Source organism: Lissotriton vulgaris, chromosome 6 (genome assembly GCF_964263255.1).
Source record: "Lissotriton vulgaris chromosome 6, aLisVul1.2, whole genome shotgun sequence".
In the NCBI taxonomy this organism is placed as follows: domain Eukaryota; kingdom Metazoa; phylum Chordata; class Amphibia; order Caudata; family Salamandridae; genus Lissotriton; species Lissotriton vulgaris.
The window spans coordinates 140527884-140555882 of NC_141694.1; the positions used below are offsets into that span (position 1 = coordinate 140527884).

General features: G+C 51.8%; 1 protein-coding gene across 1 annotated transcript in view; it reads right to left on the bottom strand.

The window, feature by feature from the left end:
- The window catches only part of LIN9 (lin-9 DREAM MuvB core complex component), a 604858-nt gene that overhangs the window by 491664 nt on the left and 85195 nt on the right, over window positions 1-27999 (bottom strand). The window contains exon 2 of the mRNA XM_086926178.1: window positions 19588-19620. Within this exon, the coding sequence (XP_086782304.1) occupies window positions 19588-19620 (33 nt within the window). The remainder of the gene's footprint in view (window positions 1-19587; window positions 19621-27999) is intronic.

Below are 27999 nucleotides of genomic sequence, written 5' to 3' on the forward strand. Positions count from 1 at the left end.
AAGAGCAGAAAGGTACCCTTTAAGAGTGCCCAGAGCAGAGCCCTGCCGGGCAAGGGAACGAAGAACGAGGAGGACTTCCGAAAGGGGTGCAGAGAGAGGATCCACAGCCTTTGCTGTGCACCATGCCACAAATCTGTTCCACCTGCAGGCGTATACCGACTTTGTGGAGGGACGCCTGGCTGCCAGAATGATATCACAGACTTCAGGAGGCAAGTCAAATGGCCTCAACTGTCGCCGCTTAATCTCCAAGCTTGTAGGTGGAGACTGGACAGGTTCGGGTGCAGGACCGTCCCCTGCTGCTGAGACAGAAGGTTATGTTATGTTATGTTACTGGGTGTTTTCTAGAGCGCTCAGCTGCTCAAAGAGCGTCCCGGCGCTATAGATCCTCTTCACAAACTACCAGCAACCAACAAGACAGCCAAACGGTACTAGAAATCCAAGGAACAACTTACAGAGCAAAGAGATACGTTTTAAGTCCTTTTCTAAAGGCGGACAAATTAGGGCACGTTCGCAGCATCAGGGGCAGAGTGTTCCAAAGATGGGGGGCAAGGTAGCTAAAAGAGCGACCTCCACAGCGAACACGTCTCACTACCGGTACCATGGCATAGGCCTGGGCAGCAGACCTCAAGGGTCTAGATGAAAGATAGAAATTGACCCTTCTCTGCAAATAGCCAGCGCCGAGATTGTGAAGCGCCTTAAAAGCTGTAGTTAAGGTCTTAAATGAGATGCGCTTGCGAATCGGCAGCCAGTGCAGAGTGGCAAGGAGATTGCTCGCCCTGGCTCTTCTGGTAAGGCCAAAGATTGCCCTGGCTGCTGAATTTTGGACTATCTGCAGACGGGTCAGCAGATATTCAGGAAGACCCAAGTAAAGGATGTTGGCATAGTCTAGGCGAGAGCCTATCAGGGCCTGCACCGTTATCTTCTTATGTTCCAAAGATAGGTACGGCAGAAACTTTCTCAACATCCTTAAGATGGCAAAGCACTTCCCTGTCAGGCCAGCTACCTGGGCTTTGAAGGAGAGGGTGTTATCGACCAACATGCCCAGATTCTTTGCTGTAACAGAATCGCTGGCCGGGGGGGAACATGGCCGAAGGCCACCAAAGCTTCCATCTCGGGTCGGCAGGACAGCCGAAAAACAATATCTCGGATTTGTCCGAGTTGCATTTGAGGCCGCTTTTCCCGAACCAATCAAACACAAACTCCAGGCACTTCCGGATGGCCGCCCCGTCGAAGTCACAGCCCCTGTCACACGTGAACAGGAGCTGTGTGTCATCCGCATAGGATACGATCTGGGCCCCTAGCTCCTCCACACATGCCGCCAATGGTGTCATGAAGATGTTAAAAAGGGAGGGGCTGAGTATGGAGCCCTGCGGAACCCCCACCTCGAGCTGCGGCATAGGGGCGGAGAAAGGGGGGGCCCAGATCGTTTGTCTGCGGTCGGCCAAGAAAGATTGAAACCATTCGAACACCGTTCCCCTTAGGCCAATCTCCCAGAGTCTTGTAAGGAGAAGGTCGTGGGGGACGGTGTCGAAGGCCGCCGACAGATCTAGCATGATGAGCAAGGCCTTTCCACCCCTGTCCAGAGTTTCCTTCACAGCCTCGGTCACCTCGAGTAGTGCAGTTTCAGTACTCAAGTTAGATCTGAACCCCGACTGTGACTGATGTAATAAGGAATTAACCTCTAGATAGTTGGTTAAGGTGGTGTGTACATGCTTTTCCGCTAATTTGGCCAAAGCGGGCAGCAACGAGATTGGCCTATAGTTGGAATGCAATTTGGCATCTACATTTGGTTTTTTTAACAGGGGAAGGACTAGGGCCTGTTTCCAAGTTGAGGGGACTTTGCCCATGCTCAGGGATAAGTTGATAATAGGGTTGATGATAGGGTTGAGAGCAGGTGCCAGAGTCGCAAGATACTTGGCAGGGCAAGGGTCAGATGGAGAGCCAGATTTCAAGTTGGATAAGAGGTCAAGCGAGGCCTGAAGCTCTAAAGCAGGGAAGCAGTCAAGAATAGGACCCGGGGTATACGTGTCTGATACAGATGAATGTACCCTGGGATTAAGAGAGCCGTCAGCCCCGGATCCCGAAACCGAGATGTTATGGGCTCCTTGCAAGGCCGACTGAATGGTGCGGATTTTAGTAGTGAAGAATGCTGCAAGCTCCGTGATCCATGGTTCCGAGAAGACAGACGTAGGAGTGCAGCAGGAGGGAGAGATAAAATCTTTAACAATCTTAAAGATCTCTTTGCAGGAGTTATCTGCTTCCTCAATCCTTTTAGCTATAAAGGATTTTTTCTCTGCAATGATTTCCTTATGATACTCCTTCACTGCTTCTCTATAGGACTGCTTAGCAGATATATCATACTGCCTCCGCCAAATTCTCCCCAGCCTCTTGCAATGCCTTCTCTTGCCAGCCAATGTAGCAGAGAACCACGGCGCCGACACTCTTGCCGGTTCTGATCTAACCTGGCGGGGTGGTGCCAAGGTTTCCAGACGTGCGGTGAGCCAGTTCTGAAAACACACCACATCGTCCTCCAACCTGCCTGTAAGAACACAAGGATAGGTTTCTAAGGCCTGGGTAAGCATGGCTGGGGTGACATTGTGAAAGGCTCTAGGCAAAGGTGCTGTTTGCCGCTGCACCTTGCGAGTGGTCGTCAGATGATGTTCTATCACGAAGTCCGCTAGGAAATGGTCCGACCAGAGGACTGGGGCAAGGGAGGAGAGGGACACCGGAATGGTCGAAAAAATTTGATCCAAAATGTGCCCCTTCTCGTGGGTGGGGGCTTGCAAGTGCATGTGAAGTCCCACCGAAGATGTCATATCCAGGAATTTTTGCACTTCAGGATCCTCACCCTTGTCCATATGGATGTTAAAGTCCCCTAGAATTAGGCAGTGTTTGGCCCTGAGACTAAGTGTGGAGATAATCGAGAACAGGTCCTCGGTAAAAGAGCCAAGAGGACCAGGAGGCCTATACAACAGGATCCCCAAACAAGATTGATGGGGAGAAAGCTTTAAGGAGAAGGCAAGAGTCTCACAGCCTGGTAGATCATCCACAGATAAGATAGTGCAAGAAATGTGCCTCTTAATAATGAGCGCCACTCCGCCTCCTCTACCTTTAATTCGATCTCGACGGAAAATAACATGCGTAGGGGGGATGGCAATAGCTAAATCAGGTTCCGATCCCTCGCCCAGCCATGTCTCCGTGAGAAAGAGACAGTCTGTTTCATCTTGAGTCAACCAATTGTGGATGTCTAGAGCGTGTTGAGGAAGGGACCTAGTGTTCAGCAATGCACATTTACTGCCTAAAGGGGAAAGCTTGCAAGGGGGGGTTTCAGTGGAACCAGGAATCCAACCGCACGTGAAACACTTAGAAATAGCCCCTGCAGAGTAAGGGATGACTCGCTGACATGGAGCAGTATGTACATTATAGGACAGAAGTTCATCTCTAGTGTACATCCTACTATGTGCTCAATAAGACCCACCTGCCTCGCGCCCCAAGCGCCTCCGGGACGCTGACGGGCGCAGACGGGCTGACTCAGGCGAGACTCCGGCGCTAGGGACGGTGCTCCCGCAAGCACGACCGCTAGCGCGGTAGAGCATCCGTTTCTTTTTATGTGATCCACTAGAGCGCTCTCACTGCTCTGGGCCACACTCAAGATGGCCGCCGTGGAATAATTTCAGTAACCCCAAATAAAGCCCAAAAACGGCCACTAGAGCCGTAGAATGATGGCGAAAATGCGTGCAGGAGGCCTAGGGGTGTGCTGTCTGCATCACAAAGTGAAAAACACAATTTTAAAAATGACGATTTTTTATCATTAAAAAGACTCAAACAGCTGACAGAAACAGCAGTATTTGTTAGCCCTTAACAGGTAGCGTTTCCAGATAGTATTTGGCAAAGGATCTCGCGAGCGCTGACACAGGGCTCCTTTTATGTGAACCACTAGAGCACTCTCACTGCTCTGGGCCACACTCAAGATGGCCGCCGTGGAATAATTTCAGTAACCTCCCGAAGAGGCAGACGAATCGGGGGATCGACTGACATGCTGAGTAGCTCGGGATACCAGTATCTTCGTGCCCAGTCCGGAGCCACCAGAATAACCTGGGCCCGGTACGCGCCTGATCTTCTTCAGCACTCTGGGCAGAAGTGGTATAGGCGGAAAGGCGTACAATAGACCGCAGCTCCACTCGCGACGAAAAGCGTCTCCGAGCGAGTGCCGCCTTGGAAATTCCAACGCGCAGAACTGATGACATTGCGCGTTCTCTTCTGTGGCGAATAGATCTAACCAAGGCTCTCCCCATTGCTGAAAGAGGCCTTGCCCCACGTCCGAGTTCAGACGCCATTCGTGATCCATCATGCACCGACGAACAAGTTACTTACCTTCGGTAACGATATATCTGTAAGAAACATTAGTTAGTGTTAGATTCCTTACCTTAGAATATCCCCAGGCGTCAGTCTGGATCCGGAAACTTTTGCGTAGCAGTACCCCTGCGCGTCGGTAGGCGTCGTCTGCAGGCGTCCCCTGCGGCTCCGCGTCCGTCGTCGGCGTTGTGCGCCGTGATGACGTCGCTGGAGTATATAGACGCCGCCTCCGCGCGCTGACGTCAGTTCTTTGTACACAGCTTTTCCGCGCCAGGAGACGCAGAGCCATGAGAGAACCAACACTGGTGCCATGTACAACTAGGGCCCTGAAAGGGATGTCCTTAACCCTAGGTATCAGTTCGCAGAACGGGGAGGATGGGTGGGTTCGGTAAGGAATCTAACACTAACTAATGTTTCTTACAGATATATCGTTACCGAAGGTAAGTAACTTGTTCATCTGAAAGAAACACGTTAGTGTTAGATTCCTTACCTTAGAATAGATACCCCAGCAATACCAACCCCGGTGGTGGGTCTGCGAACCAATACATTCCTACACCAGAAAGTCCTGGAGGACAGAACGGCCAAAGAAGCCATCCCTCCGGACTTGACTGTCCAGGCAGTAGTGCCTCGCGAAAGTGTGCAGCGAGGCCCACGTAGCCACCTGGCAAATGTCCTGCAAAGGGACTCCCCGGCCCAAGGCAGTAGTAGCCGCAGTGGCCGAGTGGAATGGGCCCTCAGCCTAACAGGAGGCTCCTTCCGAGCCAAAGAGTAGCACGCTTTGATGCAGAGAATGACCCATCGAGAGATGGTCCGTTTATGGACCGCCCGTCCCTTCTTCGCACCCACGTAGCCAACAAACAGTTGGTCATCCACCCGGAACTGGCGTGTGCGATCCATATAAAATGAAAGCGCACGTTTTGGGTCCAGACGATGGAGCCGCTCTTCATCCTTTGAAGGATGCGGAGGCGGGAAGAAGGAAGGGAGGGTGATGGACTGCCCGATGTGAAAAGCAGAAACTACTTTGGGCAGGAAAGAAGGTCTAGTCCTCAGAACCACCTTGTCAGGATGAATGGACAGGAAAGGAGGTTGGACAGAAAGAGCCTGGAGCTCACTCACTCTCCTGGCAGAGGTGATGGCAACCAGGAAAGCCGTCTTCAAAGTCAGGAGACGAAGAGGGCAAGAATGAAGGGGCTCAAAGGGAGCACACATCAGAAAGGTAAGAACCAGGTTCAAGTCCCACTGAAGCATCACGAACGGAACAGGTGGATACATGTGTGTGATGCCCTTCAAGAATCTCGTTACAATCGGGGACTTGAACAAAGAAGGCTGATCAGGAAGCCTCAGAAAGGCTGAAAGGGCAGAAAGGTAGCCCTTGATAGTGCCCAGAGCAGAGCCCTGCTGGGCAAGAGAAAGAAGAAACAGAAGAACCTCTGAAAGAGGGGCAGAAAGAGGATCCACAGCCTTTGCTGTGCACCATGCCACAAATCTGTTCCACCGACAGGCGTATACCGACTTAGTGGAGGGACGCCTGGCTGCCAGAATTACATCACAGACTTCAGGAGGCAAGTCAAATGGCCTCAACTGCCGCCGCTCAATCTCCAAGCATGGAGGTGGAGACTGGACAGGTTCGGGTGGAGGACCGTCCCCTGCTGCTGCGACAGAAGGTCCTCCTGAAGGGGCAGGCGGATCGGGGGACCGACTGACATGCTGAGTAGCTCGGGATACCAGTACCTTCGAGCCTAGTCCGGAGCCACAAGGATAACTTGGGCCCGGTCGCGCCTGATCTTCAGCACTCTGGGCAGAAGTGGTATAGGCGGAAAGGCGTATAACAGACCGCAACTCCACTCGCGCCGAAAGGCGTCGCCGTGCGAGTGCCGTCTTGGAAACTCCAACGCGCAGAACTGATGACATTGCGCGTTCTCTTCTGTGGCGAATAGATCTAACCAAGGCTCTACCCATCGCAGAAAGATGCCTTGCGCCACGTCCGAGTTCAGACGCCATTCGTGATCCATCGAGCACCGACGGCTGAGTTCGTCCGCCCTGGCGTTCAGGGAACCTGCCAGGTGTTGAACCGTCAGAGTCACACCCTGACGTTCCAGCCATTGCCAGAGGCGCAGAGCTTCCTGGCAAAGGGTCCACGACCCCACTCCGCCCTGTTTGTTGCAGTACCACATGGCGGTGGTGTTGTCGGTGAACACCTGCACCACACTCCCGTTGACAAAGGGGAGGAATGCCTTCAGTGCCAGACGAATCGCCCGCAGCTCCAACAGGTTGATATGGAGCCGGGACTCCGCCGGAGACCAGATGCCTCTGATCTCCGCCTCTCCCAAGTGGCCACCCCAGCCCTGGAGGGACGCGTCCGTCACGACAACGTGCTCCGGTTGGGGAAGGGAGAGGGATCTGCCTCTGACCCAATCGCGGTCCGTAAGCCACCACTGCAGTTGTCTCGCAGCGCCCTCCGAGATCAAGACGTGGTCGGACAAGTTGCCCTGATGCTGGGCCCACTGAAACTTCAGGTCCCACTGCAGAGCCCGCATCCGCCACCGGGCGTGATGCACCAGAAGGATGCAGGAAGCCATCAGTCCCAGCAGCTGCAGCGTCAACCTGACCGAAACCCGGGATAGCGGCTGAAAGATGGGAATCAAAGCCTGAATATCCCGGACCCGCTGTTCCGGAGGATAAACCCGAAACTGCGCCGAGTCCAGAACCGCTCCGATGAAAAGGAGCTTTTGAGAGGGACACGTGTGATTTCGGCACATTGATGGAGAACCCCAGGTCGTGCAAGAGGTCTGCCGTCATCTGAAGGTGGTGGACGACTGTCTGGGGCGAGCCCGCCTTCAACAACCAGTCGTCTAGGTAGGGGAAGACTGAAACCCCCAACCTGCGCAGATGGGCTGCGACCACCGCCATCACCTTTGTGAACACCCGTGGGGCGCTGGTAAGGCCGAAGGGAAGCACGATAAACTGAAAGTGCTCCTGGCCTACCGTGAACCGCAGGTAACGCCGGTGGGCCGGCAGGACGGGGATGTGAAAATAGGCATCCTGCAAGTCCAACGCTACCATCCAGTCTTGTGGGTCTAGAGCAGCCAAGACCTGAGCTAACGTCAACATCTTGAACTTCTCCTTCCGGAGGAAGCCGTTGACGTTCCTTAGATCCAAGATAGGACGTAGGCCCCCCTTGTCCTTCTTGGGTACCAGAAAGTAGTGGGAATAGCAACCACGCCCTACTTCTGGCCCAGGAACGCGCTCGATGGCCCCCTTGGCCAAGAGGGCCGTAACTTCCTCCTGCAGAAGTGTCAAGTGGTCCCCCGACACACGGTGGTTCTGCGGTGGCATGGCTGGAGGAGGGGTCTCGAAGGGGAGGGAGTAGCCCCTTCGGACGATTTGCAGCACCCACCTGTACGATGTGATCGTGCGCCAGTGAGCGTGGTGATGGCGAACCCTGCCACCCATTGGCGTCACATGGGGTCGAAAGCACGGACTAGGAGGATTTAGAGGCAGATGCTGCGGGGGGAGGTGTGGTCTGACCCCGCCGTTGTCCCCGACCGCCTCCACGGCGGTTTCCACGGCCGCCACCGCGTTGGAAGGATTGTTGCGGCGCGTGGCTGGCAGCACGTGTGGGGGCGCCCCTTCCTTGGCCACGAAAGGGGCGAAACGAACCCGTTTGCTGGCGCTGGGTCGAGAGACCCAAGGACTTGGCCGTGACCCTGGAGTCCTTGAAGCGTTCCAGCGCGTGGTCCGCCTTGTCACCGAACAGGTGACAGCCATCGAACGGCATGTCCATCAATGTATTCTGGACATCTGCCGAAAAGTTGGCGGATCTCAGCCAGGCGTGGCGACGAATCACCACCGTCGTTGACATAGCTCTGCCCAGCGAGTCGGTCGTATCAAGACCACACCGTATCGAATATTTAGCTGCATCTCGGCCCTCAGCCACAGCCTGACCGAGATTTGCCCGCACCTCCATGGGGCATTCTGGCAGCAGTTCCGCGACCGTATCCCACACAGAGTGGGTGTAGCGGCCCAAGAGGCAAGCGGTGTTGCAAGACCGCAGGCCCAAACTAATGGACGAGAAGACCTTCTTGCCAAACTGGTCATACCTCTTGGATTCCCGGTCGGGCGGGGCCGACGGGAATGCGGACTGGGAGGTCGAGGCCTGGATCACCAGACTCTCAGGAGTGGGGTGGGTAGACAGGAACTTGGGGGTCGTCCGGACAAGGACGGTGGCGCCTGGCCACGTTCCGATCAACAGGCGCACCTGAAGCGGGCCTGGACCACGTGCCCAACAGAACGTCTGACAAGGCTTCATTAAACGGCAGCAGTGGCTCCTGTGGGCATGACTGCGGTTTGAAGACCTCAGTGAGGATGTTAGGCCTCACGGCCGCGACGGGGATCTCAAGGTGTAAGGCCTTGGCAGCCCTCATCAGCACCACTGAATATGCAGCTCCCTCCACCGATGCCACGGAAGGAGGAGAGACCAAACCAGGGTTAGGAGAGTCGTCCAGACCACTGGCATCCCCCAAGTCACCTGTCCAGTCCGGGTCATACTGGCACTCGCGTGACAGAGGGTCCTCGGACCCCTCCCAACCTTCACCGAACTCTTCATCTTCTCCGTATTCGGAGTCAACGATGTAGACCGGCTCCTCGGGGTTCATGGGCCCCACCGGCGCCGAGCCCGGCGTCGAGCGACGCCGGTCCGACTCCGCGTCCGGCGTCGGGGAAGGTAAGGGGACGGCGCCGCCCGGAGCCGGCGTCGGAGCCCCGTTGCCGGCCGGAGCCGGCACCGGAGAACCGGCGCCGCGCTGGGACGGCGTCGGGGGTAACCGCGATGGTAACGGCACCGGAGAGGCCGGAAGACCAGCCGGCACCGATCCCGAAGGCCCTTGCGGCGCCGGGGTCGGAGCCGTCGGCGGCGCCGGGGCCGGAGCACCCGACGGCGCCGAGGCAGGGACACCCGAACCGCTAGGGCCCCCAGACGGTGGCACTGGGCCCGAAGGCGCCGTAGGCCCCGTCGGAGAACCGAGCGCCCTCATGGCCATGAGGAACGCCTCTATCTCCTCAGGCGTCGCGCCGTGCCCAGGGACCGGAGGGTATGAGGCAGGCCGCGCCGGCGACTCTCGCGGAGCCGCGGGGTTGGGGTCACCCGAGCCCCCGGCCGCATCGCGCGAGCGTCGGGGGGAGTCGGGGGTACGATGACGACGCCCCGACTTCTTGTGCTTCTTACCTGATGAGCCCGACGAGTGGTGTCGACTTCCGGAACGCTCGGCGCGGCTCCGCGACCGCTCCCTCGAACGCTCTCTCGACCTCCGGCCGGACCGGGACCGCTCCCGGTCCCGACGTGGGGCCGACACCCGGAGCTCCAGTAGCTTGCGGGACCGCTCCCGCCTAGCCTTGTTGGTGAGGGCCCGGCAGTCGACGCAGGAGTCCACGTCGTGGTCGGGGCCCAGACACCGGAGACAGAGGCGGTGATGGTCCGTGACCGACATCGTGCGTTCACAGTCATCACAGTGCTTGAACCCAGGCATCCTATCAGGCACAAAGAGTGAAATAACAATTCGAAAAACTTGGTCAAAAGACCGGAGTACTGCTCTTCGGATCTGCACTTACTGGCGCGGAAAAAAGAAGAACTGACGTCAGCGCGCGGAGGCCGCGTCTATATACTCCAGCCACGTCATCACGGCGCACGACGCCGACGACGGACGCGGAGCCGCAGGGGACGCCTGCAGACGACGCCTACAGACGCGCAGGGGTACTGCTACGCAAAAGTTTCCGGATCCAGACTGACGCCTGGGGATATTCTAAGGTAAGGAATCTAACACTAACGTGTTTCTTTCAGATGGCTAAGTTCGTCCGCCCTGGCATTCAGAGAGCCTGCCAGGTGTTGAACCACCAGGGTCACGCCCTGATGTTCCAGCCATTGCCATAGGCGCAGAGCCTCCTGGCAAAGGGTCCACGACTCCACTCCGCCTTGTTTGTTGCAGTACCACATGGCGGTGGTGTTGTCGGTGAACACTTGCACTGCACTCCCTCGGACAGAGGGGAGGAATGCTTTCAGTGCTAGACGAATCGCCCACAGCTCCAACATGTTGATATGGAGCCGGGACTCCGCCGGAGACCAGAGGCCTCTGATCTCCGCCTCTCCCATGTGGCCTCTCCAGCACTGGAGGGACGCGTCCGTCACAACCATGTGCTCCGGGTGGGGTAGGGAGAGGGATCTGCCACTGACCCAGTCGCGGTCCGTGAGTCACCACTGCAGTTGTCTCGCAGTGCCCTCCGAGATCAAGACATGATCGGACAGGTTGCCCTGATGCTGGGCCCACTGAAACTTCAGGTCCCACTGCAGAGCCCGCATCCGCCACCTGGCGTGATGCACCAGAAGGATGCAGGAGGCCATCAGCCCCAGAAGCCGCAGCGTCAGCCTGACCGAGACTCGGGATAACGGCTGGAAGATGGGAATCAGAACCTGAATATCCCGAACCCGCTGTTCGGGTGGGTAAACCCGAAACTGCGCCGAGTCGAGAACCGTTCCGATGAAGAGGAGCTTCTGAGAGGGACACAGGTGTGACTTCGGCACATTGAATGTGAACCCCAGCAAGTGCAGGAGGTCGGCCGTAGTCTGGAGGTGGGTGATGACTACCTGGGGCGAGCCCGCCTTCAACAACCAGTCGTCGAGGTAGGGGAAGACCGATACCCCCTGCCTGCGCAGATGAGCTGCGACCACCGCCATCACCTTCGTGAACACCCGTGGGGCGCTGGTAAGGCCGAAGGGGAGCACGGTAAACTGAAAGTGCTCTTGGCCTACCGTGAACCGCAGGTAACGCCGGTGGGCCGGCAGGACGGGGATGTGGAAATAGGCGTCCTGCAGGTCCAACGCTACCATCCAGTCTCCCGGGTCCAGGGCAGCTAGGACCTGAGCCAAAGTCAGCATCTTGAACTTCTCCTTCCGGAGGAAGTCGTTGATGTTCCGCAGGTCCAAGATAGGGCGTAGGCCCCCTTTGCCCTTCTTGGGCACCAGAAAGTAGTGGGAGTAACATCCACACCCTACTTCTGGCCCAGGAACGCGCTCGATGGCCCTCTTGGCCAAGAGGGCCGTGACTTCCTATTGCAGAAGTTGCAAGTGATCCCCCGACAGGCGGTGGCATTGCGGTGGCATGGATGGAGGGGATGTCTCGAAGGGGAGGGAGTAGCCCCTTCGGATAATTTGAAGCACCCACCTGTCCGAAGTGACTGTGTGCCAGTGGGAGAGGTGATGGCGAACCCTGCCTCCCACAGGCGTCACAAGGGCCTGAAAACTCGGACCAGGAAGGTTTTGAGGCAGGTGCTGCTGAGGGAGGTGTGGACTGGCCTGGCCGAGGTCCCCGACCGCCGCCACGGCGGTTTCCACGTCCGCCACCGCGCTGTTGGACATTCTGCGGCACGTGGCTGACAGTACTTGGTGGGGCGCCCCTTCCGTGGCCACGAAAGGAGCGAAAGGCACCCGATTGCTGGCGTTGGGCCGTGAGGCCCAAGGACTTGGCCGTAGCCCTGGAGTCCTTGAAAAGTTCCAGCGCATGGTCTGCCTGGTCGCCGAAGAGGCGACTGCCATCAAACGGCATGTCCAGGAGTGTGGCCTGGACATCGGCCGAGAAGTTGGCGGATCTCAACCAGGCGTGGCGTCGAACCGCCACTGTCGTTGCCATCGCCCTGCCCAGTGAGTCGTTGTATCCAGCCCACACCGAAAAGAAAAGCGTGCTGCATCTCGGCCCTCCGCAAGGGCTTGGCCGAGTTTAGCCTGGACCTCCTCCGGGCATTGTGGCAGCACCTCCGCAACCGTGTCCCACAGAGTGTGGGTGTAGCGGCCGAAGAGACAGGCGGTATTCACAGTCCGCAGCCCTAAGCTAACAGACGAGAAAACCTTCTTCCCGAACTGTTCGTATCTCTTGGATTCCCTGTCGGGCGGGGCCGACGGGAATGCGGTCTAGGAGTTTGAGGCCTGGATGACCAGACTCTCGGGGTGGGATGGGTGGACAGAAAGCATGGGTCGCCCGGGGCCGGGCGGTAGCGTCTGGCCACGTTCCTATCCACAGGCGGGCCTGTGGCGGGCTTGGACCAAGTGCCCACAAGAACGTCACACAAGGCCTCATTGAACGGCAGCAGGGGCTCAATGGAGTTTGACTGCGGTTTGAGGACCTCTGTGAGGAGGTTAGTCCTCACGGCCGCGACGGGGAGCTTAAGGTTTAAGGCCTTAGCTGCCTTCGTCAACACTACGCTATAAGTAGAACCCGCCTCCAAAGCCACAGTCGGAGGTGAGTTAAATCCAGTGTCTGGCGATGTGTCAATACCACTGGCCTCCCCAAGCTCATATGTCCAGTCCTGCTGAGACTGGCAATCTAGTGCCAGAGGGTCCTCGGACCCCTCCCAATCTTCCTCGTCACCTGTGTCCTGTAAACCAGGATTAGCAGACAGGGCCTCCTCGTGGAGATAAAATTCCCCAAAGGCTGACGGAATCGGCGCCCAGCGGTGCCCATCCGGCGCCTGAGTCGGACCGCAGGAAACATTGGGGGCGGCAACCACAGTGGGTGCCGGGGGCGACACCCGTGGGGACGGCGCCGGTGAGGTCGTAAGGTCGACCGGCGTCGTCTCGATTCCGGATCCGGGGAGGTCCTGCGGCGCCGAGACCGAAGTCGCCGGCGGCGCCGGGGCCGAAGCACCCGACGGCGTCGGGGCCGAAGCGCCCGACCCGGTAGGACCTCCAGACGGAACAGTTGGGCCCGAAGGCGCCACGGGAACAGACTGAGGAGAGAGGGCCCTCATGGCCATGAGGTACCTCTCGACCTCTTCCGGCGTCGCGCCGTGCCCAGGGACCCGAAGGTGTGGGGCAGGCGGCGACGCTTGCGACTCCCGCGAGCCGCGTGGGCGGTGTCGCCCGAGCCCCCGGCCGCATCGTGCGAGCGTCGGGGTGGGTCGGAGGAACGATGACGTCGCTCCGACCTCTCATGCCTCTTACCTGAGGACTTGGAACCAGACGATCGGTGTCCACTTCCGGAGCTTCGATGACTCCGACCTCGCGACCTGTACCTCGACCTCCCGTGGGACCGGGACCGGGACATGGAGCGGCGCGGAGCCGACTGCCTCAGCTCGAGCCGCTTGCAGGACCGCTCCCGCCTAGCCTTCGACGTCAGGGCCCGGCAGTCGGAGCAGGTCCGATCGTCGTGGTCGAGGCCTAAGCACTTCAGGCACCGGCGATGGGGGTCCGTGACCGACATGAGTCGATCGCACTTCGAGCAAGGCTTGAACCCGGGCATCCCTGGCACCGATAGAGTCGAGAACTCGACAAAAAGATAGATCAAAAAGTTCAGTCAAAAATTGACTGGGGGTAGAGCTTCTTCTGGATCTGCGCTAGCTGGTGCGGAAAAAAGAAGAACTGACGTCAGCGCGCATGGGCGGCATCTAAGTACTCTGACGACGTCATTCCGGCGCTCATGACGCCGACGACGGACGCGGAGCCGCAGACGACGCCTACCGACGCGCAGGGGTATTGCTACGCAAAAGTTTCCGGATCCAGTCTGGCGCCTGGGGAAATTCTAAGGTAAGGAATCTATCACTAACGTGTCTCTTTCAGATAAAATCTTAGCTTTAACCAGGCTTCGGAGATCCTGGTTGCCCCAGACCCCCTGCATGAGAGGCGACTGCCGGGGGCCTTGGGCTCCGGGATCTCGGTCGCCTGCATTGGCACGGCCTGGGACCTCCCGCACGAGTGTTGACTGCTGGGGGCCCCGGGTGCAGGGATTTCTCCCTGTCGAAACTATAGCTCCAGCCAGGCTCCCGAGCTTCCCATGGCCCCAGACCCCCCGCACGAGTGTAGACTGCCGGAGGTCTTGGGCCCTGGACCTGGATCCTGTCTCGCAACAGTGAGAAAGGATGCCCCTACTGGGACTCTCTCATAGTTTAGACAATATTACACTCAGGGAAGTTGAACTGGCAATTGAGAAACTGCTCCCGAATAAGGCCCCGGGTCTGGATAAGCTCCCTGGAGATCTCTTTCGTTCTCAGCCAAAGATTTGGGCCCAATATTTGATGGTTCTGTTCAATGCTTCTTACAGGGCTCCCCAGTACCTGAGACCTGGCTGGGAGCAGAGATTGTTCCAATTTTTAAAAAGGGCTGTCCGCTCGTTCCATCAAATTACAGACCAATTAGTCTACTTGACACTACCCAAAAGATGATGGGCCGAAACCTGCTGGAGAGATTATTGGGCTGGATGGAGGAAAACAAAACTTTGACCACCCTCCAAGCCGGTTTTAGATCAGGGGTCTCGACTCTGGACCAGATCTTTCGTCTCCAAGTCCTATACTGGAAAACTGCAAGAGTAGAGGGTGGCAGCCTCTACCTTGTCTTTGTGGACCTGCGGGCCGCATTCGATCTGGTCCCTAGGGAGAGGCTCTGGATGGTGTTGGAGGAACTTTGTCTCCCTCCTTATTTACTAGATGCCATAACCCGGCTTCACACTGGGAATTACGCCCAGGTGAGGTGTGGGAAAAATGGGGAACTATCCGATCGTTTCTCTGTTACTCGGGGAGTACGCCAGGGCTGCGTACTGGCCCCTACTCTCTTTAGCTTGTATGTCAATGGCCTGATAGATAGACTTAATTGTGTCAGGGATAACGATGCTCCACGCATGGCTACTAGTAGGGTGCCCGCTCTGATGTTTGCGGATGACACCTTGGTGTTGTCGTGGACATAATCGGGCATCCAGCGGGTTTTGGACAGGTTTGTTTCTTTCTGTGCCTCGCGGGGTCTGGAGATCAACTTGAAGAAAACCAAGTTTATGATCTTCAACCCCCCGAGGCACACCCGCCCAAACCCCACATTCAATGGAATCCCACTTGAGCGAGTTAAGACCTTTATATACCTGGGGGTGACTTTGACTTAACACTTCACATGGGACCAACAAGTCTCCAAATCATCCTTGAGACTTGCACAGATTATGGGTGGTGTAGGCAGATTCCATAGTGCCTCTACTTTTAAACCGGCTACCCCTGCCCTAGAGATATACAAAACACAGGTCTGGTCTGCAGCCTTATATGCTGCCGAACTCTGGGGACACACTAATGCATATAATCTAATGAAAGTCAAGCATTCCTTTATGATTCATCTGTTTGGTCTTCCGCAAAGTGCACCCCTGCTACCATTACGCTTGGACCTGGGTCTGGAACCTATTACTGATCTGGTGGCAGCACGACCTCTGCTCTATTGGAGAAGGCTCTGGTCCGTGCTGGAGCTTGAACCGTTTAGAGCAGAATTTAATACTATCTGGGGGCAGCTAAAGATCAAGAATACACCTTGGTTGGTACATGTCAAGACTCTCCTTTACCAAATTGGTCTTCCCCAACTTTGGGATACACCGGAGGATAGCTGTATGAGGATGCAAAGGTCTGCACTGGTGGCAGCTGTAAAATCGCATAACCTTAAACTGCTACACTGTTCTACTTCCCTGGGCAGATTGTCCACTGAGTTCCTCTTAACAAAAGTTGAATACAGGATGGAGGCATTCTTGGACCTGGTGCAGCCTCCACTGGCAAGAAAATTATATATTCAATTGAGGCACGGCTCCTTACCGGTTGGGGCATTTACATGCAGATGGGTAAAAACGATGAAAGCTAACTGCCCTGCCTGTAATCACGCCAGCAAAGACATCATACATATCCTCTTTTTTTGCCCAGCATACAGTGAAATTCGGAAGTGCTGGATTATCCCATTATGCAAAAACTTGGGTTTCAGACACTGTGTACATGCTTGTAGAATCCTAACTTATGACACTGCCCCCCTCATTGTTTTTGCCGTTTCCCGGTTTCTATTCGGCATGTGGCGGAGAAGAACTGCATTTATCCACAAGGAATAATGGACTACTGCTTTTACACTTACTACTCCTTTGATAACCATTGTTTAATAACTTTTTAACTCTAAAGTATCTATGTTTTATTATTGTGCTTGTACATATTTTATTGCACTTTTATGGTCTTTGACCGAAATAAAGTTATCAAAGTGAAGTAAGTGATTTGTATTCTCCAGACATTCATACTGCTTACCCTATTTGGTCTTGTTTCAAGGGTCATGCGTGTCTGACAGGGGGAACAATCCTGTAGTCACACACTTGTACACAAAACATGTACAGCAGTAAGGTTTATTTCAAACAGCTATTGTTAGCATACTTGATCAAACTAGCCCAATTGGGATATTCAGCCTAAGCGTTTGTTTAACTGCGCAGTATTAAAATTCGGCCATTTGTGTATCATGGATTTCCCCGGTAACCTGCCTGCACCGGTTGTGTGGGAGGAGTTTATTTTGCTGTGTAAAAATTGACATTGTAAAGACTTCTTTAGGTCTAATGAACCCAGTGTTTGTTGTCTTAATATATTGGTATTGCATTGCAAGCTCACGCCAAAGGTACTGCTAGAAAATGATAAACACCGACAGGCTAATTGTTCCTAAGGCTCTGAAGTGTTTCTGCTACCAGCACGAGGAGCCTCGTGAAGTTACAAATTGCCTTACGCAAGGTTACCGGTAAGCCATTTACGGTTAACAAATGCAGGACTCATTCGTTTTAAAGCTCCTGCCAAGGGTATTGCTAGCAACTGATACATACCAGCAGGCCAGTCGATACCTAGGATCAGAAGGGTCTGTGCAATTAGCGTGAGGAGACTCATGAAGTTACAGCCGTGTGTTATGTAAAGTTATCGACAAGTTATTTCCGGTTAACAAATTCATGACTTGTGATTTTAAAGATAGATATGTAAAAGTCGAGTGAATGAGAGTTTCAAAGCTCCTACCAAACATTGTTTTGGTCAGTGCAACATTCTTGGTTATTAAAAAGGTGGGGGTTTTCCTTCTTGGACTCTCCCAGGGACGGCCATTTGTATTCACGACTCCAGGGATTAGATTCAGTTTTTACACTTGGATGCGCTGCTCAAGACCGCCAAACACCATTCTGTTCATGCCCGGCCATCTTTAAAGGAAATGGGACCGGGGGAGAGAGACACGGAGGGTGACGCCTTCCTGTGCACGGTCTCTCAGACTTCGGATATTGTATTCTGCGCAGTGCTTGTTTCAGTTTGAAGAGGTATGGGTGACTAAAATGACAAAACCCTCACTTATTCAATAACCAAGAATGTTGCCCCAAGCCCTCCTCGTACTTGTATGCATGTTCAACTTAAAAGGACATTGCATGCTTGGTGTGAGCTTTTATATATCTTTAACCACATGGCTGCTAGGCGTTTTCCCGTCCTGTGCTGCAGGATGAAAATTACCATTATTCATGACGAGCTGGCCTTGTCATCCGCGCACGGCAGGTAAGCGCCATGACGAGCCCAGCTCGTCATTAGCCTCGAAGGGGTTAAGACAACGAGTCATGCATTTGTTAAACATAAATGGCTTGTCGGTAACTTTACATAAAACAAGGCTGTATCTTCAGGAGGCTCCTTGCGCTTGTCCAGAGACCCTTCTGTACCTTAGTATGGCCTGTTGGTATTTGTCAACTGCCAACAATAGCCTTGGGAGGACCTTTAAAATGCACAAGTCATGCATTTGTTAACTGTAAATGGCTTGTTGGTAACATTACGCACCACACAGCTGTAAATTCACGAGGCTCCTCGCACTGGTCACAGAGATCCTTCTGAACCTTAGGAACGACTGGTCTGCCAGTGTTGATCATTTGCTAGCAGTACCCTTGGCTGAGCTTTTTTTTTTTAAATAACGTATTCTTTTTATTAAATACAGGAAATAAATTAAGGTTAAGGCGGGAGCTTTAAAAACATCTTCCTTTATTAACAATATATTATTAAGACAGAGTGCATTCGATCTACAGAGGTCTTTATAATGTTAGTTTTACACAACAAAATAAACCCCTCGCACACAACCGATGCAGGCAAGTTATTTGGGAAAGCCATGATACACAAATGGGGAGATTTGATATTGGGCAGTTGAACAAACGCTTAGGATGAACATCACAATTGTGCTTGATAAAGTATACTAACAATAGCTGTTCATAATTAATTTACCACCTACCGTACACGTTTCGGCTACAACTGTGTGACTACAGGATGGTTCCCCCTGCCAGACACGCATGACCCTTGAAACAAGGCCAAACAGGGTAAGAAGACAGGAGAACACAAATCAAAATGAATGTGGTGCACATACACGCATGTGTGTGGTTCAGATCGAGAAGGACACTAATCATGCTCTTGATCACGCACTACATTAAAAATACAGTAGTTTAGCCATTGTTTTAGTACATTCGGCGCAAAATTTATTTTGGCAATGCTTTGCGACCTTCATTGGTTACAACGCTTTTATAGAACTAAGAGAACGTTTTTTTTTTTTTTTTTTTAAGATTAAGGGGGTGAGAATGAGGAGATTCTGTCTCTACTGTGTAACAAATAATATGATTCTCGTGAAATACACAGGATTCTGCATTAGATACAAACCTATTGCACTAATGTTTTAGAAATACTAGGTTTTTCTTTCCCTACACGTAGGAATCTCTGAAAATAGAAGGGTACATATTCAGGTGCAATTCTTTTGCCTCCTTGATGTGTATGGAATGCATGTAGAGAAAAGCAAGGACTCACATGGTCCGCCCTGAAGGCCCCAGACCCACATGGGCTCTGTACGAGGGCCAAAACATGTTGGCCTAAAATCCGGGGTGATTGAGAAAATAATGCTCAATTAGAACCCTGATCTGTTTTTAAAAATACCCGTGGTATCCTGTAAATAAAAAGTCATTCTTTTTGGGTATACCTTGGGTGAGTCCGCCCTGGTGGCATAATCCTACCAGGGTGAGGATAGGCGCCGATGATAAAGCATGCCACTATTTAGTGGATGAGGCATCTACTCCCAAATCTTTGGATTTTTCAGTAGGACTTCTAAGTGGTTTCCCTCTTTTTTGCTTTGATCCCCTGGTTGCCCTTCGAGACTGAAAAATAGGGAGTACAGTCTGCAGATAAATAGAAAAAGTAAACAAGACCCCGTCATGTTCTTCTGTGTTGGATAAGTCCTGCAAAATTTCTAGCTTGACTTTATGAGTTGTCAACAGCAGATACGTTTAAATTACTTTTACCTTGTTACTGTATGCAATAGTTCCATAAATAGGTTAGGAAATAATATAAAGGAACTATAATTCAATACTTATACAAACATTTGTCTAGCATATCAGACAGCTAAATCAACTATTTGTTGAAAGCACTGCATGCTTTTACCTTTTAAACTGACGAGTGCTCGGATGGAAGAATCTGAAAAAATAGAGAAAAAGAAAATATTAAAGCACACGTTTTACTTTGGCGCCATTTTATCCTGTGCCATTTTGCACTCAGATAATGACAATTTGGCCAATAACTCGATCCATATAATAGAGACCTAAATTAAATGACAGCTTACTAGTAGTATTACTGAGCTTACATATGGCAATTTTCATGTGTGTGGCATGTTGTGATGCAGTAAAATAAAAAAATAAAAAGGATTGCAACTTTTTTGTTTTCCAGTATTGGCCAGTGATCAGGAAAAGTATGCCTTATATACAGGCTTATAATTACCCGACCACAAAATAAAGAAATATAATTTTAAGTGCAGCATGTTGGGAGATATAAATCCACTTTTGTATTCCAATTATGTGTGTGCCATGATGGGAAATTCTTGTCACATTTAAGCAGGTTTGTTTTTAAAGAAAAGAAAAACAATATTCTGAACATGTTAGGGAAAACCAGAAGATGAGGCCACCGTGCGGACCGGCAAATATTTGCACTGTATCAGCACTAGAAAACCTGCATGATACACGTCAAATATTCAGACTTCATAAAATACTTTTACCTACACCTGTTTGATTGGGCATAAACAAATGGAGTGGTAAAACAGACGCAGGCACAAAATTAATATTTAAAACTCCTCCATTAAAAAACTAATTCCGATTATACCGTCACTTTTCCTTCCCTTCCTCTGCAGTTCCTCTCCACTCCCCCATGAAGAAGGCAACCTATATCCAAAGTTCTGTCAACCTCAACACTCCTCTCGTTAGGCAGGGATGTGGAATTCATCTAGCCCGATTACCAGGACATATTGTTTGGGGCCAAGGGCAACAATTTACCTTGGGACAAGTAGGCCCAACCCCCTGCAGCACAAACCCTTTGGCTGCGAGTCTTTTGTACCACATTATGGATCAGGGAAGGCCACGGTCTGTAGTTAAGGTAATATTTTTGTCCACATGTTAATGCTCTTCAAACTTGTATTTAGGGTTCATTACTTGAAAGCCTTAATTATTAGGGGAAGCGCTCTAAGTAAATGTTATAAGCTCCGACTGCACTACTGACAGTGGTTCCAGTAGAACAAGCATTTGCATTGCAATAGGTCTCGCATTAGGAACGTTTGAGGTATTGGTATTGTAAATGACAAATTTTTTATTTATGTGTTGGTTTTGTAAATAGCGAAATCAATAGCTTTGTCATTTACAATGCATTTTGTTAGACGGGGACCTGGAGGGTCGGCCGAGGACAAGGGGAGAGGCCTCCGGGGAGGGCCGTCACCAGCGATCGTACAGACAAGTAACTTCCCCCCCCACAGATGGACACCACACAAGGATAAGGTTAACGCTTTTCATATGCAGTTCTTGAAGCAAAGTATCACGGTACAGTGAGATCGGGACACGAGGGTCCTCTCAATTCTAGTCTCTGGAAGGGAAAGGGGGTAGCGGGACAGTCTTGATACCGATCTGGTATTGAGGTGGTATGATGGATAGCTCACAATCCTCGAGCTCGGAGTTCTGGAAGGTCGGGCCGCGGCGGCGCCAGCAGGCTCGGATGACAAGTCTCACTTTAGGAGGGCCGCCGCAGTGCCAGCAGGTCCCGACGATGATTTAGGTTGCAGAGGGCCGCGGCAGCGCTAGCAGGTCCCAAGGACGATGTAGGTTGCAGAGGGCCGCGGCAGCGCCAGCAGGTCCCGAGGACGATGTAGGTTGCAGAGGGCCGCGGCAGCGCCAGCAGGTCCCGACGAGGAGGAAGGTTGCAGAATGCCGCGGCAGCGCCAGCAGGCAGGACGATTGTTCACAAGGCAGGGCTGCGGCAGCGCCAGCAGTCCGTCAAGGATGAGTTCTTCTAGGTGTCTCGACTCCAGGATACAACTGCCTTCCTGCTCTGGAGCTGCCCCAGTTATAGGTCTGGCCCCCCTTTGATGTCCGGACCCTCGCTCTTGGAGGTCGGGAGGTCCGGGATGAGGGAGTCCAGACACCCAGCAGGGGGGTGGAGCCAGCGCCCGGGGAGGCTGGGGGCGATCGGCACTTGGCGGGGGGAGAGCCATCGACACTCCTCTCTCCCATTGACCTGCCAAGTGCTCCGTTCACCTCCTGGGTGGATGGTGGTGCCGGGATGTCGGGGCCTGGCCAGGCCCAGGGTTGGGGTCGAGCTGAGGCCATGCGGCCTCGTGGTGCAGTGTCCAAGATGGCGGCTGGGCCGGGCAATGGTGCTGGCGGTGGCCCGGGCCAGTGATACAGAGATGTCCGGGAGCAGGCGTCCCGTAGGGGACGGGATGCGGGTTGCTTCTGTGGGTCGTCGGGGTTGTTCTTCTGGTGGCACCGGGAGAGCCGGTGTCCAGGCTCTGTCATGCGGGGAGGGAGCGAGCCCTTCACGAGGCCTGTCCAACACATTTGTTTTAACTTTCGCAAACGTGACACCTATAGCATTTGTAATGCAATATGTGTTGTATTTACATGACTTGGATGTATTAATATTACAAATAACAATGGCTTTTATTTTTTTTAATAATACTTAATAAAAGGCATTGTAATTTATAATGGCAATAGCTTAAACTTTTGTAAATTACTTTTGTGAAGATTATGTTCAGTGTATTTTATTGTGATGAAAATCCAAGAACAGAAGTGAAATATTAACATCTTTTTGTGACATTTGTAATAAAGCTTGAAACATTGACAGAACATATTAGAACCAGTTGTTGTTGAATGGTGCACAGAGTGATGCTGTGGCCTTCAGTGGTGCTGAGTGATGCTGAGGGATGCTGTGGCCTTGAGGGATGCTGTGGCCTTGATGGGCGCCCTGGCCTTGATGGGCGCCCTGGCCTTGAGGGGCGCTGTGGCCTGGAGGGGCGCTGTGGCCTGGAGGGGCGCTGTGGCCTGGAGGGGCGCTGTGGCCTGGAGGGGCGCTGAGGCCTGGAGGGGCGCTGAGGCCTGGAGGGGCGCTGAGGCCTGGAGGGGCGCTGAGGCCTGGAGGGGCGCTGAGGCCTGGAGGGGCGCTGAGGCCTGGAGGGGCGCTGAGGCCTGGAGGGGCGCTGAGGCCTGGAGGGGCGCTGAGGCCTGGAGGGGCGCTGTGGCGCTGAGTGATGCTGTGGCGCTGAGTGATGCTGTGGCGCTGAGTGATGCTGTGGCGCTGAGTGATGCTGTGGCGCTGAGTGATGCTGTGGCGCTGAGTGATGCTGTGGCGCTGAGTGATGCTGTGGCGCTGAGTGATGCTGTGGCGCTGAGTGATGCTGTGGCGCTGAGTGATGCTGTGGAGCTGCAAATACTGTATAGTTTAGTAAATCACACAGAAGGTTTTGTACAGCGCGTATTCCAATCTCAAATTTAAGGGTGCTCCATATATCATAACATAATACAGAAAGGCGAAGCGAAATAGAACAATTGACGAGGATCACACAGTTTGGTCAAGTAGGGAAACCAAGACTGACATGAATGCGGCCGTCATTTACATCCAGGCCTTGCTTTTTGACCTATTGCAAGAAGTTTGCGAGCATTTGTGGGGTAGTTTCTTTTAAGAACAGCTGGCAAATTGCGCTGGCTCGGATTTTGCGCTTACATTTACCATACCTTTTCAGGAGGTGGGCGAAAACAACGCAAAACACCGAAAATTTAGGAACTAAGCTTGAAAAACCCAAATACAGTTTGCAATGCCCTAATATATCACTTTTTTCCAACAACAAATTCCGAAAGAAATAAAACGCCTTAAGCAACACGTGGGAATAAAGTTTCATAGAAAAATGTTTTTGAGCCCCGTTTTTGCATCAATGTTTGAACGAGGCCCGGCGAGGCAGTTTGAACTGAAATGGAGGCCTTGGGTGTTTTGCAGCGTCAAGTCACTTCACTGCTGCTAAATCAACAAGCATTGCCCTTGGGGGCCAGCTCCGTGCATACGCAATTAAAATAAGTTCCGTTATTACAAATTAAAAGTGTACTCTTGCTTACAGTAGAGCACGGGCACATTGGTGAAAAAACTATTTCATTAATAAAGAAGCATTTACAATGCAACGGTTTCGCCTTTGCAAAAGTTAGAGCTATTGGCATTGTAAATGACAAACGTTTTATTTATGTGTTGCTTTTGAAAAACGATAAATAAATGGCATTGTCATTTACAATGCCAATAGCTTAATCTCTCGCAAATGCGTTTTCTATTGCATTTGCACCCACACACACACAGAGCTACACAGAGCCACGCACACACAAAGCCACACGCACCCACCCACCACACAGACCCCCTGCTTTCAAATGATATCGACCCCCACTAAAATGCTGTGCCTAGACAATTTATAGGTATGTTATGACTAAATATGAAGCTAAAGAGCAAGCCACGACACAGAGCAGCATTAATTATCATCAAAACCTGTAACCTAAAAAAACAAAACAATTCCAGCACAAGAGGCATGCAGGCATTCCTCCCAAGGCAGCAGACATCCAGACCCCATCACCAACCCATGGACAGGAATCTGATAACCGGAATCATACTGACAGCACTCGCCCCCGTGCACTTGACCATTCCCCCCCCTCCCCAGTATCACACACATTTCCCCATAGCAGCCCCAGCACCCTCACTCCCTCATGAGATGTAATGAAACAAGAAGAGAGAAGTGCAAAAAGACTGACGTACTAGAAGGAAAACACAACCACACAAACACGCAGGCAAGAAAACAAATTAAGTACACATATTCTGCAAAATAAGTACCATTGCAGCGTGTCCTCCTGTCCAGGGCTCAGTCTGGGGTCCTGGCGGCAGGGTACAGCCCAGGTGGGCTCTGTTTGGGGGGGCGGTGTTCTTGGCGCTGCCGCTGATCCCCAGGCTGGAGTTGTGCAGAACAGACCTGACAGTGAGGGGGGAGGAAGCAGGCTTTAAAGACAGAGTGTACTCTGCTCCCTCCTCACACCGGCACAGCACTTCGCAGGAACGTGCCACGCACGGCACAGTCAGAGACACCTTTTAAAAAGTGCCGGAGAAAACACGCCGCGAAGAGCCAGCGTCAAAAACCTCTAAAACACTTAAACCACTCCAAACACATCTAATGCACAGAAAGAAACGCTACTGTGTACTGCAAAAACATACTTCATACATTGCAAAATCGCCCTCCATGCAAGCCAAATATTGGGGAAAACTGCAAATAAAACATCTGTACTTTTTTCGAAAATTCTTTAAGCATTGTAAAACACCTTCAGGCATAGCATAAACAGTTTCAGGTTTGTAGCAAAGTGTTAAAATGCTACAAAACCGATGACTACATACATTTTTTTAACTCACGCCTTATAATGAAAAACACACTCAACAGCATTGAATCTGGGGAGATGAGCAAGCAAAAAGGTGTTTTGAGGGGGGTGTATAAGTCCGACATATGCTTGATGGGCAGTTGGACGTGTCTTGCAAAGTACAAAGAATCAAACTAGTAATGTAGCTGCCCCTTTCTTTTTCCGCGCAGGGTTCTAGTTTCAAGAGCGCACTGGGTTAAAGAGAATGGCAGATATACAAAGGAAATGAAACCAGTAAAGAAAGCAGCGGATTGATATCGATAGACATTTGCTGTAGCAATAAAATGAGGGATAATTCAAGGATATGTATTTCAAAAACATAAGCGTGTTATAAGCCAGAGGTTGGAGTGTATTTGGAGAAGACGCCTCCCCTTACAATATTACTTTACAATGGTATTAATTTAATGGGATGAGGGTGATCTTTTTTTAACTGAGTGTGTGCCGGAAGGAAAGCTGCACTCCTTTGTGGGACCGGCGGAATGGTTATGTGCTACCCTGAGCAGTTGTGCTTTGAGACACTCACTCTCCCTCCTCTCCGAGCCATCTGCGCAGTAGGGGTTTGGATGAAGAGGAGGGCCAGAGGTTTCACCGGGGCCGCCTCGGCAGTGTACACACAGCTTGATGTGCCTCGTCGCTGTTCGTTCGGCGCTAAGAGTGTAGGCGCCTCCATCTGCGGTTCCCGGCTCACTCCGGCGCCTCCCCGGGTAGCCTAGCATTGCTAGGCTGGACACGTCCTCCTCTATTGCGCTCCAGGGGGCTCCTGAGTTTTCCTGTAGTAATAAAGAGGAGCTGCGGAACCAGGCACAATAAAACAATGGGAACATTATTGAAGTCATCAGATCCTTTGATGTGGATACTTACATATCCAGACCGTGGCTTCGAGCGGGGAGGGAGGGAGGGGGGAGGTTGGCGTTTTCAGTGCTTTCCCAGGCCGCTCTCTGGGACGGCGCAGCGGAGGGACGGAAGCTGTGATTAGAGTCTTGCTTAATCTATAATGTGTACCCCGACGTTTCCACCCCAGCATCAAATAAGTAAACGTTAGCAGCATGACAGAACAAGCCTCTTCTCGTCTGCCCCGCCAACATCTTAGCTGGCATTGGCCCACGTTGGGACTTCGGCGCAGGGCACCTTTAATCCCAATATCGATATTTACGGCACAGAGGGATTTTCCTCAGCAGCGTGAAAGCATAAACAGACCATTTTATTTTAAAGCGGGTTCTTTCCTGGGATTACCTTGCCGTGTATTTGCATGATCGTTTGAGAACGCGTGTCTTTATAATTGCAAGCAGTGAAAAGTGCTCGTAACACTGAAAGAAAAGTGGGGAACGTGAAAGGGTGTACTCCAGTCAATGGGAAGAGGAGAGGAGAGGGCGGTACTTAAAAAAAAAGACCCAGAAACGCCCCGGAATCACGTTCTGGCGGGGAAAGAGTGATTGACAACGATGTCTTCCAATGGCTAGCCTCCATTTATGGAGCTAGTCAATGGAAGAAGGGGCGGGTTCAAGTCCCCAATACGGAGATAACATTAAATTTCGCCTGCGAGAGCACTGCTGCGCAGTGCTACAGCCAGGCGAAACCTAAAAAAGGAGACTTTTATATGCAATATTTAAAGAACACTTTCCTTTTGGATGCCTTCCAATGTCAGGTGATGTTGGGGAGAATTGCTTACCGATTTAACACCTTGGCTGCTAGAGATATTTTCCTCCTGTCCTGCATTCCCTGATTTTCCATGACGAGTTCAGCTCGTCATAGGCACAGCTCCACTGTGCCTCAGACGAGCTGAGCTCGTCATGAGCATGAAAGGGGTTAAAAACATGAACTTTTTAAGTAGACTGTAAAAGTTGCAACAGACTGCCACTTACTCAGTAAAGTTACATCCCCTGCTGCCCTTAAAAACCTTGACAAAATGACCAGAAGTACACGTTTGAAGCAGAAACATTCCCTTTCTATTAGGCGATAAGCGGGAAGAGATGAACAACAATCTTGCAGGGGTAAGCTTTTAGGGGTAGGGGAGCAGATCCCTTTGAAGCACGGCCTCGCGGCCGTGAAGAAGTGTGAACAGCAGCAGATGGCTTTGATGTGGACGCTCGAGGTAGGCGGATGGAAAGCGCGTGCAGCAGGGGGCGGAGCAGATCCAAGTGAAGCTGCTGGTGTGTACACATGTTTTTAGTGTTTAGCAATATGAGGCTATGGTTAAGGCTCCTAGAATGCTCTCTGATTTAATGCAAATATTTACAGAAGCTTGAAAGCAAGATTGATGATACTTTGCTTTCAAAATAGAATGTTCATAAAAAAAAAAATCAAGCAGGAAAAAACATTTATCTAAACTACTGTAATATTTCAGGTACCATTTCTTTGCAGCATCATTTAGTAACGTGTTGATGCATGCTAGTATTTCTCAAAAATATTCACAATGGAAAATCAGTGTAACCAGTTTCAATAAAATTATGGGAAACAAAAATAAACAAGCATTGGTAAAGTCAGTAGGTCTGAAATTGGTATTTAGCTTTTTAGTTTTGTCAATGTTGGACTTGTTTTGGCATGGTTTTTGTAAACCCTTATTGTGTGGGAGCTGACGGTACCTCACCATTATACCAAACATTGACAAAAGCAAAAATAATTTTGGTCTCAAAATGCACACCTGCCACAGTAGTTACGGGAACTGAACAAAACTACTTTGCGTGCAGATATGCGCTTTGTGAAAGAGCAGAATGCGGTCACTCACAGTGAAGCCAGCCGATAAAGAGAGACAGAATTTTATAAAACACAAAAGGTCACGGTCAACGCCAGGCCAAATTAGGGGCCCAATTATTAAAGAAAGTCTCAAAAGTGCACCCATGGTATATGTCCTTGGATTAAGTGCAGCTATATGGCTTTGACGAATTCCCACCAATTTACAGAAGTAGGACAAGAAATAGTACTCCACAAATATTTTCTAGAACTCCATTTTAGCATGAGCAAATATGCATGCGTAGATTTGCGAATACAAAATTCTGAGTGTTTGAAAGTTCACTTTCCCTCCAACCACTTTTACCCAACTCTGGAAGAAGATTTAAGTCTGCCATTGTCAGGAGTAAACTTCCAACATTTCTCAGTATGGGAAAAT